A 20,928-nucleotide genomic window follows, 5' to 3' on the forward strand; every position below is an offset into this window, starting at 1 on the left:
ATTGTTTATGCCCTGAATTATAATACTAAAATAAGAAATTCTAAATGTTTATTGAATAAACTGATTTAGAATATTTAGTGATTGAGTGTGTATATGTCTTTGTTGTGGACATTACCCATTTTTCTTATTGAGTTCCTGAAGCTCACCTCAATTTACATCTCCCCCCAATGCAAATTAATCCAAATTAAGAGCAAGTTCAAGGTCGAAGAAAGACTTTGAAGAACCTTTAGGGACAGTGAGAGTTCATTTTATAAAGTCAGTTTAATTATATTATAACGATGTAATGTAAAAAATTTTGTAAGTCTCATGACTCATAATTCCGTATAGGGGGTGATTGAATCTTAAATTTTTGCTTAGTGTTGGGTAAATTTATCAGATTATATGTGCAAAATAGCACTCATTTCTCAACAGAAAAAGTAGGTCGTTATATAAACTATCCAAGAATCCAATTTTACATGGTAAAAGCAAACATATATATATGTGAAATACCATTTCCTTAGTGATCTCACAAATGATTGAGTCATTGAATTGGTTTTATTGTCAAAGTGAAGACTAGATTATAGATATTTTAAATAAGCCTCTCAAGTTGGCTGCATTTGTGAAGTTGTGTGCTTTACTTGGTATTTTTTAAATTTCTAATTTAAACTGATTGTATAACATTCAGTTTAAGGGAAGAACTATTGAGATTTTATTATGTTTTGTTTTACTAATTCTTTAGGAGAACACATGAATTTAGGAGTTGTTAGTCATGTGTTAGTGGTGGTTTAATTTTAGTACTCATAGAGTAGTAGTGAATTAATCATGAAGTAGTGATGTCTTAATTACAGAGTAGTAGTGACTTAATTTCAACAATTATGAGTTAGTGAGTTAGTGGTTATTTATTTTTTGTAGCATTTGTTTATTTTTTTCTTATTTAAACTAATTAATTTATAGTAAAAATAACTTGAGTTCAGATCAATTCTTCTATACAGTTTGCATTACTTTGTTTCTACATTTATAATATTAATATTAAGTAAAACACCTAAAAATAAATAATTGATTGTTAATAAAAAATAAATTATTTTTTGCAAATTATATCAGCTTCTATTTTATCTTATGTAATAGGTCATATAATTCTTACATGTTAGGTACATTTTTATGTCAATTTTCATTTAACAAAATGAATATGAGGACAAAAGTGTACAATAATTTTCAATAAGATTTTTTTTTTTTACTTAATGTTAAAAATAGAATAATTTTCTATAGTATAAAAAATTTCGAGTCAAATTGTGATTTACTCTTCTTATATTTAGTTATTTGCTTTAAGTTCATATAATTGAATATCTTGATGTGTTAAACTACAAACTTAATTGTGGTATGCTAAGCATTATATTAGTTTATATTGTTTCCGTATTGAGTGTTACTATATATTATAATACACTTTTCTCTTAGATCATTAATTATATATACTATAATTTTAGTATATTTAAAAAGCATTTGGTCTATTAGATTAAAGACTACATTTAGTTACTATTTGAGCCTTTTCGAATGTACAGGCTTAAAATAAGACAAAAAATTACTGTCAATATTTGATTAAACTTCATGACAATTAACAACATTAATTATCTTCTACTAGCTGAAAATTTAGATCAATATTTAATTTTCTTGTCTCATTATTTGAGTTTATTTTTATTTTATTTTCATTTAGTTTCAATAGTGGTATTCGAGCTTCTCAAGAGTAAAAAAAAAAAAAAAACAACTAAACTACAAACAATAGAAAGCTTGTGAAAACTTTGTGCAACTATCAATTTCACGTCTTGATGGTCATTATGACCATTGAAGTATGATGATGTTGGACTTTCAAAGATCCAAAGTTGTATTATGGTTTCTAGAATAGAAGCACCATCAAGTATTACATTGACAGATGTCCATGAAACAAAGTTCAAGCATAGAAGTTAAAAGATCTCAAGGCGTTCCATTTATCTTTTACAGGCTATTGATCGCTCAATTTTAGAAACCATTCTTTGCAAAGACATTTCAAAGCAAATTTAAGACTCAATGAAAAGAAAGTATTAGGGGACAAGAAAAGCAAAACGAGCACAACTCCAAGCTCTTCATGCTGAGTTCGAGACTTTACATATGAAGATAGAAAAATTAATTTCAAATTATTTTTCAAGGGTCATGATAATTACAAATAAGACACTGATTCATGACAATAACTGGAAGATATTACTATCATGGAAAGGATACTTAGTTTTATGACAACAAAATTCAATTATGTTATCTGTTCAATTAAAGAATTTAAAGACACTAGTGAACTTTCGATCGATGAATTACAGAGTTATTTAGTAATTCATGAATAAAAAATAAAGCAACAGGACAAAGATGAGCAGACTCTACAAGTTTCATTTGATAATCAGTCTATGATATTAAAAAGAGATGGACAAGGAAGAGTAAGAGACACGATCAATAATAATGGTAGAAACTCGCATAAGAAATCTAAAGATTATCAATATTCTCATACTCGAGGAAGAGGAAGAGATCATGACAACAACCATTCAACTCATTCAAAGCCGAAGTCAGTAGACAAATCTAAAATTGGATACTACAAATGTCATAAGTATGATTATTATAAATTAGAATGTCAAACTAATCTAAATAAAGATGGTGGAAGATGATCAAATTTTATAAAAAAAAAGGAAGAAACTCTTTATTATTGGTCAGCTAAGTGAAAGAATAAGGAAATGAAGAAATTCATTAGAATTTATGGTACCTAGATATTGGATGCATCAACCACATATGTGGCTACAAGTCAACCTTCTCCATTCTAGATGATTCATATTGAGATTTAGTAAAGTGTGGAGACAATTCTAAAGTCTCAATTATGGAAAAAGGATAGGTGATCATTAAAACAAAAAAAGGATATTGTTCAAATAATTTCTAATGTTTTTTATGTTCTAGACTCGAAGATCAATCTTCTAAGTCTTGGTCAATTACAAGAGAAAGGGTATGAGATTTTCATTGAGAATGGAGTATGTCAGATTCAAGACGATAATTTGGGCTTAATTGCTCCATGTAAAATGATTGCTAATAGAATATTCCATCTCTATTTCAATAATATATAATAATCATGTTTCTCACTAAAGTAAGGAAGTGAAGCTTAGATATGATATTTTCGTTACGAGCATCTTAATTTTGGAGGATTAAGGACTCTATGAAAAAATATAGTAACACGACTATTTCTCAAATTTCACATCCTTTGCAAATATGTGAAGAGTGTATTGTTAGCAAAACACATCATCACTCATTTTTACGAGAGAAATCATGGAGAGTAAAGAAGATGTTGGAACTCATCCATTCTGACATTTAGGGACCCATAACACTATCTTCAAATGGAGTGTAAAAGCTACATAGTTACCTTCATTGATGATTATACTCAAAAAATCTGGGTGTATTTCTTGGAGGAGAAATTTGAAGCCCTTGAAGCTTTTAAGAGCTTTAAAGCACGTGTTGAAAAGAGATTGATAATTCAATAAAAACTCTCGCTCGGATTGTGGGGGAAAATATAACTAACAAGAATTTGCATATTTTTGTGAACTTCATGTAGTAAAAAGACAACTTATAGCAATATCCTCGCCTTAATAAAATGGGGTTTGTAAGAGAAAAAATTACACTATTATAAATATAGTGCGTAATAGTCGATTAAAATATTCACATTATGAATAGAAGTTCCATATTTGTAGTTCAAAACATGACTCTAAGGGAAGCAAGGAGTGGATAAAGACTAGTTATAGATCATTTTAGAGGGTTTGGGTGTCTAACATATGTTCATACTCATAACTAAAGAGGAAAAAGCCAAATGACAAGGGAAAAAATGTATTTTTCTTAGTTTTAGTGATCAATCAAAAGCTTATAAGTCTTATAATCCTAACACTGAGAAAATCTAGATTAGCAAAGATATTGTTTTTGATGAAAATCAATTTTGATCATGGAACTAAAATACCATTCAAGAACAAATTCCAATAAGTTTTGAGGGAGAGAATGGTGAAGAAGCAAATTAGCCTCAACAACGGCATGTTCTAATAGTTGTAAACTCTAAAAGTGCCCAAAATAAGAACATTTTAAATTCTCAAACTGCACCAACAATAAACAAATAAATTGAAAAATAGATGATTTACGTTCTCAATATATTTGAAGAAGACTAGCATGAATGTCAGATTATGAGGTAACTAAAAATTGGTCAATTTGAAGATCCTCTCATTCATTTTGTTTTGTTTTTAGATTGTGATATGAAAACTGTTAAAAGTGTTGTTAAAGATAGAAAATAACAAAAGATGATGGAATGATAAAATTGAAGTTATTGAAAGAAATGATATATGGGAGTTAGTAGATCGATATTCCAAAATAGCACAAAACCAGTAATGTAAACTAGGTTTTCATAAGAAACTAAAGAAAATGGAGAAGTAGATAAGCATAAGGCGCGTTTAGTGGTTAAGGGATACATAAAAAATCTTGTTTATTATTTTAGATTATATATTGCTATATTATAAAAGGATTTTCTTATTCAAGTGTCTAAACATTTTGGATGATGATTTTCGTGTGCTCGTCAATAGATAAACTTCAAAAGTTTTTATTAGTGTTTGTCGACCCCAATTTCATTATTTAATTATAACAAAAAATGTTACAATCAATCATACATCTGCATGAGATGTATGTGTATGTATCTATATTTATATATATATATTACATTTCTGGTGTATATATATATATATATATGTTTATTATATTCATCATTGAAAATGATGGTCAAAATCAATAATTTTTGGGTAATAAGTGTGCTGGAAGGCACGCGAGAGTTTCGATTATTTTTAAAACGAATTACATGTGTTTGTATCTTATAATGTTTTAATCACTCTGCCTCCGCTGAATTGTAATCTAAGTGATCCTCTTCATTATTTAATAGTTATTGGATCATATACTACAATAGAAATAAGTTTTTATTTTTATTTTTATTAATTTTTTAGTTTTAAACTAATTTAAAGTGTGTGTATATATATATATATATATACACACACACACATATGTATATATAATAATAGCTTACTCACTGTAATTCTACTTAATTTATGCACGTTGGGGAATAAGAGATACAATTACTAAGTAATATAATAATGATTATAATCTATAATGCTTTTTTTTTACTGGTTGGTTTATTTGCTAAGCATGTTCTTTCTTTGTTTTCGCTTAACAGACATGAAATAAGCTCTGACAATAAGTTATATATTAAATTTTAATTAATTATTTTTTTTTAAAAAAAATAGATGAAATAAAGTGAGTAGCTTGAGTGCAACACAATGCAACATAATTAAGGGTGTTCCTCCACTCCATAATTCCAAACATGTTATATGATAAATTCCCATCTAATTTTTATTTCTTCCACACACATTATATGTGTATATATATATATATATAATTTTGTATATTATGAGGTTATATAATAAGAGGTCACGTTCTTCCATCTTTTGATTTTCTTTTTGTAAAGTGTAAAATCAAATGCAAACATTTATAAGAATATTATAATATATAGTATTGAGATGCTAAATTATTTGCAGATGGAGAGAACAAATCCAAAAATAAATTGATCGAGTCCAAATAGAAGATAATAATAAAGTTCATCTTACTACTAAACATTATTTTTTAAAAATAATTTCTCATATTTAAATATATATTTAAAAAGTAAATCATATAATTTATTTTCTTCCAAACATAAGGTCAAGTACAATATATAATCTGCATCATTACATATGATTGATATTCGTAGAAAATAGAAATCAGCTATATAAATAGCAATAATTTCATGTGGGAAAATAGAAATCAGCTATATAAATAGCAATAATTTCATATGGGAAAATAGAAATCAGCTATATAAATAGCAATAATTTCATATGGGAAAAGTTGTGCACATTTTTTTTCCTTGCATTCTTTTTTGAAAACATTGCATTATAAAACCTTCAGGTCAGTAAGAAGAATTTCAGAGTTTAAATGATTAGATTTTTCATTCATTTAATGTGATTAGATTTCAATTTAAAGAATTGAATTTATTAATATAAAAAATTAAAACGAAAGGAATTTATTTTTATTGTAAATCTTATTGTTATTAAAATATTAAGATACTATAAATGTTTTATTACTAATCAAATACAAGTCTTATTTCAAATAGTGATAATGTTAGTTTTATGAATAATCAATTTTACTTAAAACTAATATACATTGTAAACATAATAAAGACAGTTTAAAAATACAATCTATTAGAAATTTTAATTAATATAGTTAATATATATAATAACATGGTTTTATAATATCAAATTATCATATTCTCGATAAAAAAAATATATATATAAATACCTTAAATAGGTAATAGATAATTACTAATATGATTAACTTATAAATTGTCTATTATTATATTCTAAAAATAGATAATTCAATTTAATACTGAATGCCATGACTTATTACCTATTAAAAAAAGAGATGCCTTGGTTTACGCTTTAATAATACACATAAAAATACACAAAGTTTATTTATTATGAATAATAATTAGTTGATAAGATATTTCATAAGAAGCCACCAATAATTAAATACACACACACACACACACACACATTCCAGTCATGCCAAGCTGAAGAATATAAGTTTTTTTTTTTTATTTTTAAATAAAAAAAAACTAACAAAAGTGACATCAAGTTTTGAAATAAAATATCAACTCAAGAAAGAAAACCCTCTGCCTCTAGTATTTGGAGACAGTTGTTAATCACGGATTAAACAGCGGATCACAAACTCTTAAGATGAAGAAAAGCCGTGAAAAGAAGTGTTTATCCTAAACGGGCATACCTGAATGAACTAGTACAGGAGATGAGAAAATACAAAGAACAAACAAAATTGCTATAAAAAAATGTTTAGAACATTGCCTTGGTTTCTCTTCTTTTCTATATTGAGACAATTCAACTCTCTCCCTATCCAATGTCCATCGGAAACCATTTACAGAATTCTGTTACTCTATACTATGTCCTTCATCATCTTTAAAATCTCCAAAACTGATCTTTAGGACACCATCAGCCTGACTCGTTTGCTCTTTAGATCGCCCTTTTATTTTATTTCGGATTTCACTTCTGTCTTTACTCATTACCACAAACTTAACTCAAACCAACATTTTTACTGTTTGTTTATAACACAAGTCATTAATTTATCACCACTGATCCAAGGGACACTTGTGCTTTTCACCATTTTCACACTTCTCCCAGTTTTAAGCCTTTGATTTAAAAGACCAATCGCATTCACCAGATTTCTTTTTCTGACTCTCCTCTTTCCCGTCTGAATTGAACTTCACATTTATTTCACAGCTTCATCTGAACCTCCACAATAACCATCGCATTTACTTCGTTCACTGATGAAACAAGTCATCAACCAAGGCCATGCTGATGCTCCGCAACATTTTCACAGTTCCTCCAGTTTTGCACCACTGTTGTTTGCAACACCAACCTCATCAGATTTCTTTTTCTTCGTTCGCTTTCTCTTTTTTTCCAGATTTTGTTTCAGTCTTTACCACCTCAACTTTGTCAGGGCCTCCACAGAAAGCAGAAGCTTTACTTTGTTCACTGATAACAGCAGCAGTGGATTCATCAACACTATCGCTGACGCCAAGGACATTCTGATATCTTAAACCATTTTCACTTGGTTCCTGCATTTTGCCAATATTCCTATCTGAGATGCTATCACCTTCATCTGATTTCTCTTTCTTGGAACTCCTCGTTGTTCCAGATCCAACTTCAGTGCTTATTTCCACAACTCCAACCGAAGCACCATGTACACCATCAGCTTTATCTAGTTCAGTGGTTACTGAAGTCATCAATTTATCAAAACCAAAATCTATACTAGGGGCAGTCTGATACTTCTCATCCATTGCACCACTGCTGTTTGCAACACCACCCTCACCTGATTTCTTTTTCTTCGTTCGTTTTCTCTTTTTTCCAGATTTTGTTTCAGACTTTACCACCTCAACTTTGTCAGGGCCTCCACAGAAAGCATGAGCTTTACTTTGTTCATTGATAACAGCAGCAACGGACTTATCAACACTATCGCTGAACCCAAGGACATTCTGATATCTTAAACCATTTTCACTCGGTTCCTGCATTTTGCCAATATTCCTATCTGAGACGCTATCACCTTCATCTGATTTCTCTTTCTTGGAACTCCTCGTTGTTCCAGATCCAACTTCAGTGTTTATTTCCACAACTCCAACTGAAGCACCACGTACAACATCAGCTTTATCTTGTTCAGTGATAACTGAAGTCATCAATTTATCAAAACTAACACTTATACTAGGGGCATTCTGATACTTCTCATGCACTGCACCACTGCTGTTTGCAACACCACCCTCACCAGATTTCTTTTTCTTCCTTCGCTTTCTCTTTTTTCCAGATTTTGTTTCAGTCTTTACCACCTCAACTTTGTCAGGGCCTCCACAGAAAGCATGAGCCTTACTTTGTTCATTGATAACAGCAGCAACGGACTTATCAACACTATCGCTGAACCCAAGGACATTCTGATATCTTAAACTATTTTCACTCGGTTCCTGCATTTTGCCAATATTCCTATCTGAGACGCTATCACCTTCATCTGATTTCTCTTTCTTGGAATTCCTCATTGTTCCAGATCCAACTTCAGTGTTTATTTCCACAACTCCAACTGAAGCACCACGTACAACATCAGCTTTATCTTGTTCAGTGATAACTGAAGTCATCAATTTATCAAAACCAACATCTATACTAGGGGCACTCTGATACTTCTCATGCACTGCACCACTGCTGTTTGCAACACCACCCTCACCAGATTTCTTTTTCTTCCTTCGCTTTCTCTTTTTTCCAGATTTTGTTTCAGTCTTTACCACCTCAACTTTGTCAGGGCCTCCACAGAAAGCATGAGCCTTACTTTGTTCATTGATAACAGCAGCAACGGACTTATCAACACTATCGCTGAACCCAAGGACATTCTGATATCTTAAACCATTTTCACTCGGTTCCTGCATTTTGCCAATATTCCTATCTGAGACGCTATCACCTTCATCTGATTTCTCTTTCTTGGAACTCCTCATTGTTCCAGATCCAACTTCAGTGTTTATTTCCACAACTCCAACTGAAGCACCACGTACAACATCAGCTTTATCTTGTTCAGTGATAACTGAAGTCATCAATTTATCAAAACTAACACTTATACTAGGGGCACTCTGATACTTCTCATGCACTGCACCACTGCTGTTTGCAACACCACCCTCATCAGATTTCTTTTTCTTCCTTCGCTCTCTCTTTTTTCCAGATTTTGTTTCAGTCTTTAATACCTCAACTTTGTCAGGGCCTCCACAGAAAGCATAAGCCTTACTTTGTTCACTGATAACAGTCGCAATGGATTCATCAACACTATCACTGACACCAAGGACATTCTGATATCTTAAACCATTTTCACTCGGTTCCTGCATTTTGCCACCATTCCTATCTGAGATGCTATCACCTTCATCTGATTTCTCTTTCTTGGAACTCCTTGTTGTTCCAGATCCAACTTCAGTGTTTATTTCTACAACTCCAACTGAAGCACCATGGACACCATCAGCTTTATCTAGTTCAGTGATAACTGAAGTCATCAATTTATCAAAACCAACACTTACACTAGGAGCACTCTGATACTTCTCATCCATTTCATTTTGTTTCACCAAATTATCAAGGCTGCTATTTGAGATACCATCACCCTCTGTCTCACAAGATTTCTTTTTCTTAGATCTGCTTCTCTTTTTTCTTGATTTTACTTCTGTCTTCATTCCCATGGCTCCATCAGGACCAACACAGATAACATCAGCTTTACTTCGTTCATGGATAACATAAGTCATCAATTTACCAACAGTGACACCCGGGGCACTCTGATGCTTTATACTTTCACTTTGTTCTTCTGATTTTCCATTGCTGCTATTTGAGATACCATCACCATCACCTTCAACTGATTTGTCTTCCTTGGATCTCTTTCTATCTCTTTCTATTTCAAGAGCTCCATCAGCATCTCCACAGGAATCAACAACTTTACTTTGTTCACTGATGATAATACAAGTCATCAACTCATCAACACTAGCACATCTATCAGGAACTCCCTGCTGTTCTACTTCATTTTTATTCTGTTTCTCCAATGCTTCAGAGCTACTATTTGAAAAAGCATCAATATCGCGAGATTTTTTTTCCATATATCTCCTTGCTTTTCCAGATTCAACTTCGCTCTTTATTTCCAGACCTCCATCTGATCTTCCACAGAAACCATTAGCTGTGGTTTGTTCACTGACAAGGACATTCTGACACTTTAGACCATTTCCAGTGTGTTTCACCAATTTCTGAACTCTTATGCCTTGGATTTCATTATCTTCCTTAAGTTTTATCTCCTTAGGTTGAAGGTTCTCTTCCCAAGATACCACTCCTGTGGTTACATCCTGCTTCACACCATTTTCACTCTGTTTTCCAGTTTCAGTTTCAGTCGTTACTCCGACAGCACCATCAGAACCTCCAGCAAAACCATCAGCTTGATATTTTTCACTTACAATACAGGTAAACAAATCAGCAGTAACACTGATGTCAGGGATACTCGGATGCTTAAAACAATTTTCATTATGGTCTTCCAGTCTCCCGATGCTACTATTTGAAGCAGCATCACCTTTCCTAGTTTTCTTTTTCCTAGGTCTCCTTTTCTTTTTTCCAGATTCAACTTCGGTCTTTATTTCCACGGTTCCATCTGAACCTCCAAAGGAACCATCAGCCTTACTTTGATAGCCAACAACAAGGACACTCTGATGCTTTACACCATTCTGTTTCACCAATTTCTCAACATCAGTATCTTGGATTTTGTTATTTTCATTCACCGACACGATATTAGATTGATAGTTCTTTTCCCCATATAACACTTCTGCCGTTATGTCCCGGAATCCATCAGAACATGCTCTGTCATTCCTTTCTCTAGAAAGACAACTCTCCAACTTTTCAACATTGTTGTTGAGTCCCTCAAGTTTTCCAATATTGCTACTTGAAATCCCATCACTTCCACCAGATTTCCTTTTCTTAGATCTCCTCTTTCTTGTGGATTTAACTTCAGTCTTTACTTCCAAAGCTCCATTTGAACCTCCAAAAAGATCATCAGCTTTACTTTGTTCACTAATGATGAGGATATTCTGATGCTTTACATCATTTTCACTCGGGTTTACAGATGTCTCAACATTAACACTCTGGATTTTATTACCTTCACACAACTTCATGATCTCAGAGCGAAGGTCCTTTTCCCCAAATACCACTTCAGTTGTCACATCCTTCAATCCATCTAAATCTGCATTGTATGCATTCCCATTATTCTGTTCACCAGGAAAAGAACTCTTCAACATTTCAAAATTGTTATCCAGTTCACTGTTAGAACCGAGGTTCTTCCCCATCCTACGATGCCGTTTCCTTTTCCTGGATTTTTTTTCTGTTTTCCTTTCTCCCAATCCAACTACTGCTGAATGGTTACCATTAGCTTGACTTTGATTCACTTCTGCTATGTGATATGGGGAGGGGAAAGGTGCGCTACAAGGAGGATGACAAATCAAAGTTAGCAAGCCCAAAGAAGAATGAGTAGAAAAGTTAAAAATAATAACAGAAAACGATCTTCAGATCTCAAATAAAAAATGAAAATTCTCACCTATCAGGTCGAGGTAGTTGAGAGATGCAAGGATTCTTTTCAGAGTATAAGACATTCAGATGTGAATGGTCCTCCTTTGTGATAGACTGACAGAATAAAGCATTGTCTCAAAGCAAGCACATATATTGTTTTTGCTCTTTTTAACGATAACGACAGATAAGCTCCCGTAAATTCTTAACTTCAACTCATCCCCATTTAATCCAATTCCCATAAACCCATCACCAATTGCAATCAATAAAGAAAAAAGAGTTTGTAGCTTTCTCCAGTGAGTTGGGAGCAAGATATCAAATGCTTAGGGAAATAGGGGCTAACCAAACCAAAAATAAATAAATGAAGAATAGAACCCCTAATTTGGTCCAGTTGAGTTTGGTTGAATAGAAAAATAGTTCGGTTTTGGTTTGGTTACAACTTATGTACAAACTAACATTTTTTAACACAAAAAAGAAAACCTGTAAAATTTGATAAGTAATTATAATATCTTTTTGTATTTAATAAAACTGATTTATTTAATGAAAAAATAACATACAAAAATATCTTTTAGTTTTATTTTTAAAACTTACATATATAATGCACATAAAAACATGTAGTAATCAAGGAAGAAATAAAATGATAATGAAAATGAGGGTTGACTTCAAAATTCTAAATGCTTTAATGTTTTTTTTGGTACTTAATAGCTCGAAAAACACACTGTCCACATATTTTCATGAATAAGAATTGAATAAATATATATCAATTCAGAAAATGAAAATTAAAAAGTATTGTGTAGCAAATGAGGTGTAAATGGTCCTATAATATATTCAGGAAATTCAAGAAAATTAAGGGCCAAACCCAAACTGAACCAAACCAACCAAATCACAGTAATTTGTTTCGGTTTGTTTTACACTATTTAGATTCAGTTTGGCTTCTAAAACTTATAAACTGAAATTTTCAGTTTGGTTTGAATATTCTTCAAATCAAACCAAATAAAACAAATTTCATACCAAACAAATGCTTACCGTCTCAGGGACGACTACGCCTTCTGGTGGTCTTGGAATGTGAGAATGAGAAACAGGGTATTTGTAGCAAACTGATCTGCAATTGAAAAATACACAAAAAGACTCCCACAAAATTATAGAAAGGTACCTCCTCAAGAAAGCAGTATTCACCATGTAAGAAGCTTACATCACTTCATTTTTTGAAATTGTCTTCATATTCTTGATTGGTGAAATAATTTCCACAGGCCATAAAATTTTATCAGAGATGCGGACGGACCCATTCATGCCATCACTGCATAATTCACAAAAACATGTTTACAGTAAGCAGGATCATTGCATAAAAGGTATTACGACAACTTGATCGATAGATGGTTTTCATTAGGTGCCAACTAACCAAATGGAAAATTTTTAACTGATAAAAAGCATGTTAGATCTCTAAATTTTGTGCCGTCAGTGAAACTATATTCTGTCTAGATGAACTCATGGTAACATTTGAGTTGAGAAAGGTTGAGAACCGTCCTCGGAGAAATTCCCAAGAAAAATCTCTTAAATATCCTCAATTTAGATTCAAACTATCGTACTTGGAAGCTATCACTTTCACTCAGAGAAAAGGAGTAATAACAAAATATTTTGAAGTTTATGCATATTCAATGATTTTTGTTAAACTAAAAATTGTAAAATTAAAGTTTTGGCTTCCAAGAGAATGCAGTTTACTAACAAAAGACTGTATTACAGCCATACAGAGAAACTTCAACCTCCAAATATATTGTTAGATGCATGAGAGTGCATAACAAAGTGCAAAGTTGAGAAATATTACATCCTAAGCCTCATGTTCACCAGTTGGATGTTTGATTAAAATCTTACAGAACTCAGTAAAATAGCCAAACTCACAAGATTCAATCAGAAGGCCATCCATTTTAGATGAGAGGCAACATAGTACCAAGTATAGAACTTCTAGCGTAATCCATATTAAAAGGAATGTTCTAAAAAATAAATGCCAATACTCTTTGGAACATGAGAAATTAAAGTGTTACATAGTTCTAAAAAACTGTTTCGAATCTTCACTTCCTAAATGCATGTCTTCAAAACACAAAATATAAGTAGTTCTTGGAAATGAATCAAGGTTTTGAAAATGGAGAGAAAACAACGACATGAGTTTCTACTTTTTTTTGTTCTTTTCAAATCCATACAATATCTTTCCAATTATTTTCTAAATCCTTTTCATTTTCAAACGCTACAAACATTCTTATGTATAAACATATATAAAGATAGAAAACAAAAACTCAAACAATTTTCTACAACTAAACAAGGCCTAACAAAAAAGAAAAAGAAACAATAGGCTAGAATTTGAACCTCTATAAAGAAAAAGAATACCTATAAAAAAGCAGGCAACTGGCATTTTAGAATAACAAAAAAAATATAAATGTATGAATTAGTTTCTCATAAATGGTTACAGAAGTCGTCTCCCTCACCAATCAACATCATATTTTCAGAAATGTCTCTAATTCTCTACGTAATTGTTATTTTGAAAACCTTCAATTCAATAAAAACAATTAAAGATTTTTTGCAACCTTAAGAAATTTTTGTAAGAATAAAAGAAAGAAATGGAACCAATGCTCTCAACATCATTTCATCAACATCATTCCTTGTGCGAGTTACTATATACTCTATCCATATTTCTTCGGTATACTTCTCCCCAACTTTATTTGTTGTCCTTGTGTAATTAAATATGTGATATGTATAACATATATTATCAATTAATCATCTTCGAAGTATCATATATATCTTGAATATGATCATTATGCATGATTATAAAAAAGAGAGAATTATTAAGTACAAATATGATTATGATAGATGAGAAAGTGAGAATTCTTTCATGATTTTGTAATTTTTCATTTTTTTTGAAGTTAAATATCCTTCACAGTTTCTAGTTTTCCTGTATTTAAGTTGTTGTATTCATATTTGTTTATTGAAATTATGCGCGTGCATCAATCAATATATATATATATGTTCTCGTTAACTTTAAATAATTGCAGAAGAAGGGAATGCTTATTTCAGTATAAATTTAAATAAAAATAGTAAATAGGTAAAAAGCAAATCAAATTCTTATGACATATTAGTTATGACAGTACAGTTTCATCACCATGCAGTTTGGCCTCGATGCAATCAAGACCATTGTAGTTTATTTTGTGAAAATTCAGCTATTGCGGTTTGTTTTGTTTTTATTTGAGATCATTTTGGATAAAATCATTAGTTTTTAAGTTACTATCTTATAAGTGATCTAAGGTTTTTCCCTCTAATTTTGATTTGTTTAACTTTCAACTTCCACATGTTCTTATTTAGAAGCTTAAACATATAATTTTTGCAATCTTTTATCTAATTCTGATTTGTTTAGCCTTGAACTTCCACATGTTTTTATTTAAAAGGTTGGCGACGTATCGATATCCTCTAAAAAGCTAACTATTTTATATAAAATGATAAAAGATCAGAATATGGGATTTGAATTGTCACAAAGTAAACCACATGGTTTTTGCTCGCAATAGAGTCAAATTTTGGGGATGAAACTGTAATTTTTCCTTTTAATTATTGAAAGTCTATATAGATGACAATCAGTTTCTATTATAACAATAAATGAAAATAAAATAAATTTAACTTATAATATATAATATATTTAAAAATAGAGCCCTATTTTATTTTTTCTTCGGTTATTTGAATGGTAGGAAAACAGTAGATATGATATTTTTGGATAACATTCTTGAAACGTTTTATGGGGGATGAAACTGTAATTTTTCCTTTTAATTATCGAAAAACTATATACAAGAATTAGTTCTATTATAACAATAAATGAAAATAAAATAAATTTAATTTATTTTATATAATATTAAAAAAATAGAGCTCCACATAATATATGAATTTATTTTATTTTTCTTTTATTTTTTATTTTTTCTTTGGTTCTCAGAATGATAGGCAAATGACAGATATGATGTCTTTGAATATCGATCTTGAAAACTTTTATCCTGCCCGTACTCCTAATTTTCGCACTTTGCGCCTTGAGTTCTCAGGTGTTTACACATATAAATTTTTTTTGGAGTTTCTCTACAATTTTAGGAAGGTGAAACCTCACCCTAAGTTAGGAGTTTTTTCATGGATTGTTGGACTAACTCATGGCATACTCAAAAAATTAAGAATTGATAGTAATATGCCAAGTACCGGCAAATAAAGGATTGATAGTAATAAGTGGTGTTGCATAGTCAAAAAATTAATACTAATAGAACTTATTTTATACCAAACTGGTACGTGACTGACTCACTGCAGTTCTTTCAATGGTTGCCAAGTTGTGCACTCTTTGGCTTTTGTTTAAAACAGTCAGGATATGATTGGGACTGCCAGAGGAACTAAGGCCTGCAGGACCCACATGCACGCCCCAGATCTAATGCTTGTATATAACTGGAGAATAACCACGCACCTTAATTTTGGATCAATTTCCAGCTCGATTTCACCCTTCTGCAACTCAGGCTGACTGCTTATCTGCTGGCATATTGAATTAATTTTTCCAGCTAATGGGTGTGACCTATGGATAAATAGGATATCCATACCAAAAGTGTTTCTCTGCCTCTCTCCATCCTAATAGCAAGAAACCATCATTTTCGTCAGCAGTTAAATATATCAGGAGAGTAAGATAGCAGTAGTGATAATTAAATATTTTTTCTGACATTAATACAGGAATTTAACATCATATAAAGAAAGTTCCATGTCCGAGTGCACATACAAAGAAGGAAACAGAAATATTATTAAAAAGCGGTAGGAAAAATAGAAAGTAGAAAGAAATAGAAATAGAAAGAATAAAATAGCCATAAGAACTAATAAAATCAATAAACAACACCCAGCTAATCTCTACATAAAATCGACAAAAAAAATATTCTTATAGTCCATGTGCCTTGGGTAAAAGATAAGCCAAAAGAGTCATAGGTCATACTCTCCCAAAGAAGCAAATTCAAGGAGGAAATGGTACCTAAAAATTTTTGCATTCTATATAACCACAACACCAACAATCCAGCATAGTTATGTTCCCTGTTTAAGGATTGAGTCACTGGGCGATTAGCAACAAAGTTGTCTTCCAGAAAGAGGTCACTACCCTTATTCTTATAACGTGAGTAACTTATTTTGTGGAAATAGATTACACCTCATCAAAGATAACAGCAACCTTGGGCTTTCATTCGAGAGAGTTCCAATCTCATAATTTGAGATAAATTTTAACTTATTTTTATTAATAATAAGCATACCCCTTTAAATAAAGATTATAATTGTTATTTATAAATCTTAATCTAATTAGAAGTTTAAGTTTAATTAGAAATATTTTATTAAAATATTGAAATTTTTTACTATTTAGAAATCCAATACTAATGGGAAATCATATATTATAAATACAATACTAATTAAAATGTGGATATAACAGACTCGTCGGTCTTTTCTTGTTGCTCAAAACCAGCATTTAATATAATTTCGAGCCAAAACAATCGTTTACATTAATGACTCAGAACAAACGGCTCATCGCAATTATAACACAACCTCTTCAGTCTCATTTCTGTTATCTCTATTTTTGTTAGTTTTTTTATAAATAGAAATGAAGTGTTACCAAATTGTGTCGTAACATTGTTACTCTATGGAGTCGGTTTTTTCTGAACTGAATTGTGGATTTGGTCACAGATTGAGAAAGATTACTATAATTATGTTTGGTCATAACTCACAACTACTCTTATCTTTTAAAAGCTCTAACCACACTAATTGCGTGCACAAGAGTGGTAGGTGACTGCATCTTGACTTCTAAACAGAGAAAATTGATCAGTCTTATTGTGAACAAATCAACTTGTTGATCACAAGACCATTTGCTTAAGATTGACTAATTCACTCAATGGGTTGCTTTGTAGGGACGGTCTAAATTGTAGGGTGCAATACTCCACAAACGTCTCCCATGTTATGTCTGACTCTTCATGCTGTAGCTTAAAGTACCAAAGTTGAGTTTCTCATAACATGTGAAAAAACTACTAGACTAACCTTGTCGGAGCCAGTGGTCCACTGATTAGTAAAAAATTGTTTGCATTGATGGCGTCATATCAAAGGATTTTTGTCCCATCGTAGATGGGGAAGTTCAACTTGGTGTAGTGTGGAATAATTTCTTTGTTTCATAGCTCTGTTTATAGTGCACGATTCCACCCAGTTGTCAACGTGACCGAATGGGACTGTCGGGCTATTGTCGCCTTCTATTCCATCCTCTAAATCCTAGCCGCGTGACTGGGTTGCTATTTGAAAAAGAGTCTTTAGTTGCTGAGACAATTGTTACAACTTACGATCCATCTGGGCCTTTAATTTAGTTATCAAATTTCTCAGTTCCTCGTGCAATCCTTACTCGTCCATGTTGTCTGTCTATGATACCAAATTATTATGTTCTCTGTTTAATGATCGAGTCACCGGACGATTAACAACAAAGTGACCTTTTAGCAAGGAGTTAATACTTTTATTCTTATTACGAGAGCAATTTATATTATGAAAATAGATTACAACTCATTAAAAGAAGTTACTACCTTGAACCTCGTTAGAGAAAGCTCCAATCTCGTAGTTTGAGATAAATTATGACTTATTTTTATTAATAACAAGTTTACCCATTTAAATAGAGATTATAATTCTTATTTAAAAATCTTAGTTTAATTAGGAGTGTAAATCTGATTAGGAATACTTTACAAAAATTTAAAAATTTTATAGTATTTAGAAATCCAATACTAACGAAAAATTATATATTATTTAGGAATGTAAAACTAATTATGATTCTATAGTTATTATTAGGAATTCAATACTAATGAGAAATCATACACTACTTAGAAATTTAATACTAATTAACATTTTATATTTAATTGAACTTCAATCTTATTATTTAGGAATCCAGTACTAATTAAAATTCTCTGTTTAATTGAAATTCAACCTCATATTAGCCGTTGCCTTGCCTCTTGTCGCATCTTCCATATTTATGTCCTACAAATGCGTCCATAACAAGAACAACACCACCTCCACAACAATCTATCCTCCTTTTCCTTCCAAATCCACAAAGAAACAGGTACTAGGTGCTCAAGGTTTCAAAGAATAATTTCCAAGCCATATCACAGTGCAAAAGTAGATGACCATACGACTCAACATCATGAGAAGGATGTTCATTCTTGAGAGTATTGTAGTCAATGGTTGGTGGAGGGTTTTTTTAGCCATTAGCAAGGCGTGCAATTTGAGTATGGGGGAAGGGAGAAGGGCAACATTTGCAAAATCTCGCTAGCCAAAGGCGGAGAGATGACCAACAAAACTTTCTCCAGCTTTGGAAGCCTAGAATTTGGAGACTGACAGGGCAAAGTTTCATTGCTCTATGTGCAACCAACATTTTTAGCCTTCAAGATATGTTCCTTCAATGCTCCTCGGAGAAACACAGAGTTCATGCGAGTCATATGCCTCAGTGCTGCAGACGAGGTCGACAACTGGAAGGAAAAGGAAGAGTTTCCGTCTTCCCCACTCCCTTAATATAAGGTTTCTTTTCCACAGCCTACCCGTCTGTTTCCTTTACTAGCCTCTTAGGTTCTCCTGTTCTCATGCAAGTCTTTAGTGTTGATAGAGGAGACTGCCAATGCTTTATCAGTCTTCTCACATCAGGTAGGAGCGATGTCTCCAATTAGGTCAAGAACAATATTGTGGAAGTTCATATGGTTTTGAGACTCGAGCCACATCTTTTCTTTGGCTACAGAAACTAAGTGCAAATATATGGAGAAATCTTTGAGATTAACAGGGAGTCATAAAAGTAAAGGAACGAATGTAAAGATAGGGAGCCGAAGAGGCTGGAATGTTCGGTTAATTATAATAGGAAAGGGAGAGGGGAAATTTTGGCAGGAAAGGAGGATGAAAAAGCACTTTCTCTTGTGATGATAAATGATAATAGAGTTATCTATTTTAATTTGAGGGATCTTAACAACAGAAGCAGTAGACCAGCTCAGAAACTACCTAAAAGAATGGAAGGTCAATCTTGTTTCCCTCTAGGAAATGAAAATTAAAGCTTAGGAGGATGATTTCATCAGAAGTCTGTGGTACGACCAATAGGTTAGTGGGTTGAGCTTTCGGCTATAGGGGTTTCCAGGGCAGTTTGATTTGTGGATACCAGGAGAGAGATTTGTGGGTCAAGCTTTCAGCTGCAGAAGTTATATTTTTTTAAAAAACTTCATTTATATTTTTTTATATTTTTTTTTGAAGTTCAAGTTTTCTCGAAAAATTTCCCTCTCCTTTTTTCTTGTCTACAACTTTTGTTTTGTTACACATAAATTTAGAAGAAAGTTCTCATAAACCTGAAAAGAATATATATATATATATGAACTAAGAATAGAAATCGTTCACGTATGTAACCAAGAAATATTTGCGCACAAGACAGTACAAGAATGGGATGTGCAAACTCCTTTTCTTGCGTCGAAGACTAAGAAGACGAATAATACTCCATATGATTATTTGTTCAGCTCATTTCTCCTTCCTTTTATTCTCTGCTTATTGACCTATGCTTAGTAGTTCCTCAAATTTAATTCCAGTAGAATATAAAACAGAACTCCTAGTTATTAATAAATCCTGACATTCAAATCAAACAATAGTGAATGTTGTCAACCCCACCCTTTCCAATTTATTTGAATTAAAACAAAGGAACAAGCGAAATCAGTTTAAAATATACATGATCAGGAGTACATCCTAAAAATGATTCTGGTAGAAGGGAAGAAAACTAATTTCTAACTTATGGAGGAGGCAGCCTAGAGAGAACTATCTAGAATCCTCTTGTTTCGAGAGAGACATAGGAAAAATGAGATTTTTCATAAGATAGACAGGAGCCACCATAGAATAATTTTATCTCTAAGGTGGTGGATGGAGGAGTGGAGCATGATGTGGGCAATGGTTTTAAGGAAGCGGTTTAAGGATTATTATCATTAGTTGTACTCAAATGAGCAGAGGATTGGAGACCCAATCTTACTGGCGTGGATTCGATAGGTTTGAACTTAGAGAGTTGTTGTGGTTACAGAGATCTTTGACACCTGAGGAGATTTAGGAAGCTCTTATGAGCTGCAATGTTGAAAAACCCCCTGGATTAAATGGTTTTTCTTGCAACAGAAGGAGATTATCAAGGATGCTTATGACATAAAATTTGTCCCACAGCGGC

General features: G+C 32.0%; 1 protein-coding gene across 3 annotated transcripts in view; it reads right to left on the reverse strand.

Annotated features, from left to right (window-relative positions):
- Positions 1-6,656: 6,656 nt before the first annotated feature.
- The window catches only part of LOC110812601 (uncharacterized), a 55,412-nt gene continuing 41,140 nt past the window's right edge, over positions 6,657-20,928 (reverse strand). For all 3 annotated transcript variants that reach the window (XM_088211148.1, XM_088211149.1, XM_088211150.1), the window contains 5 exons: positions 16,174-16,331; positions 12,895-12,999; positions 12,729-12,804; positions 11,734-11,819; positions 6,657-11,618 (listed from right to left, as the gene is read on the reverse strand). In XM_088211148.1, coding sequence (XP_088067274.1) covers positions 7,520-11,618; positions 11,734-11,819; positions 12,729-12,804; positions 12,895-12,999; positions 16,174-16,331 — 4,524 coding nt within the window. In that variant the 3' untranslated portion in view covers positions 6,657-7,519. The remainder of the gene's footprint in view (positions 11,619-11,733; positions 11,820-12,728; positions 12,805-12,894; positions 13,000-16,173; positions 16,332-20,928) is intronic.

The sequence above is a fragment of the Carica papaya genome, chromosome 9 (assembly GCF_054855325.1).
Source record: "Carica papaya isolate Zhongbai chromosome 9, ASM5485532v1, whole genome shotgun sequence".
Classification (NCBI taxonomy): domain Eukaryota; kingdom Viridiplantae; phylum Streptophyta; class Magnoliopsida; order Brassicales; family Caricaceae; genus Carica; species Carica papaya.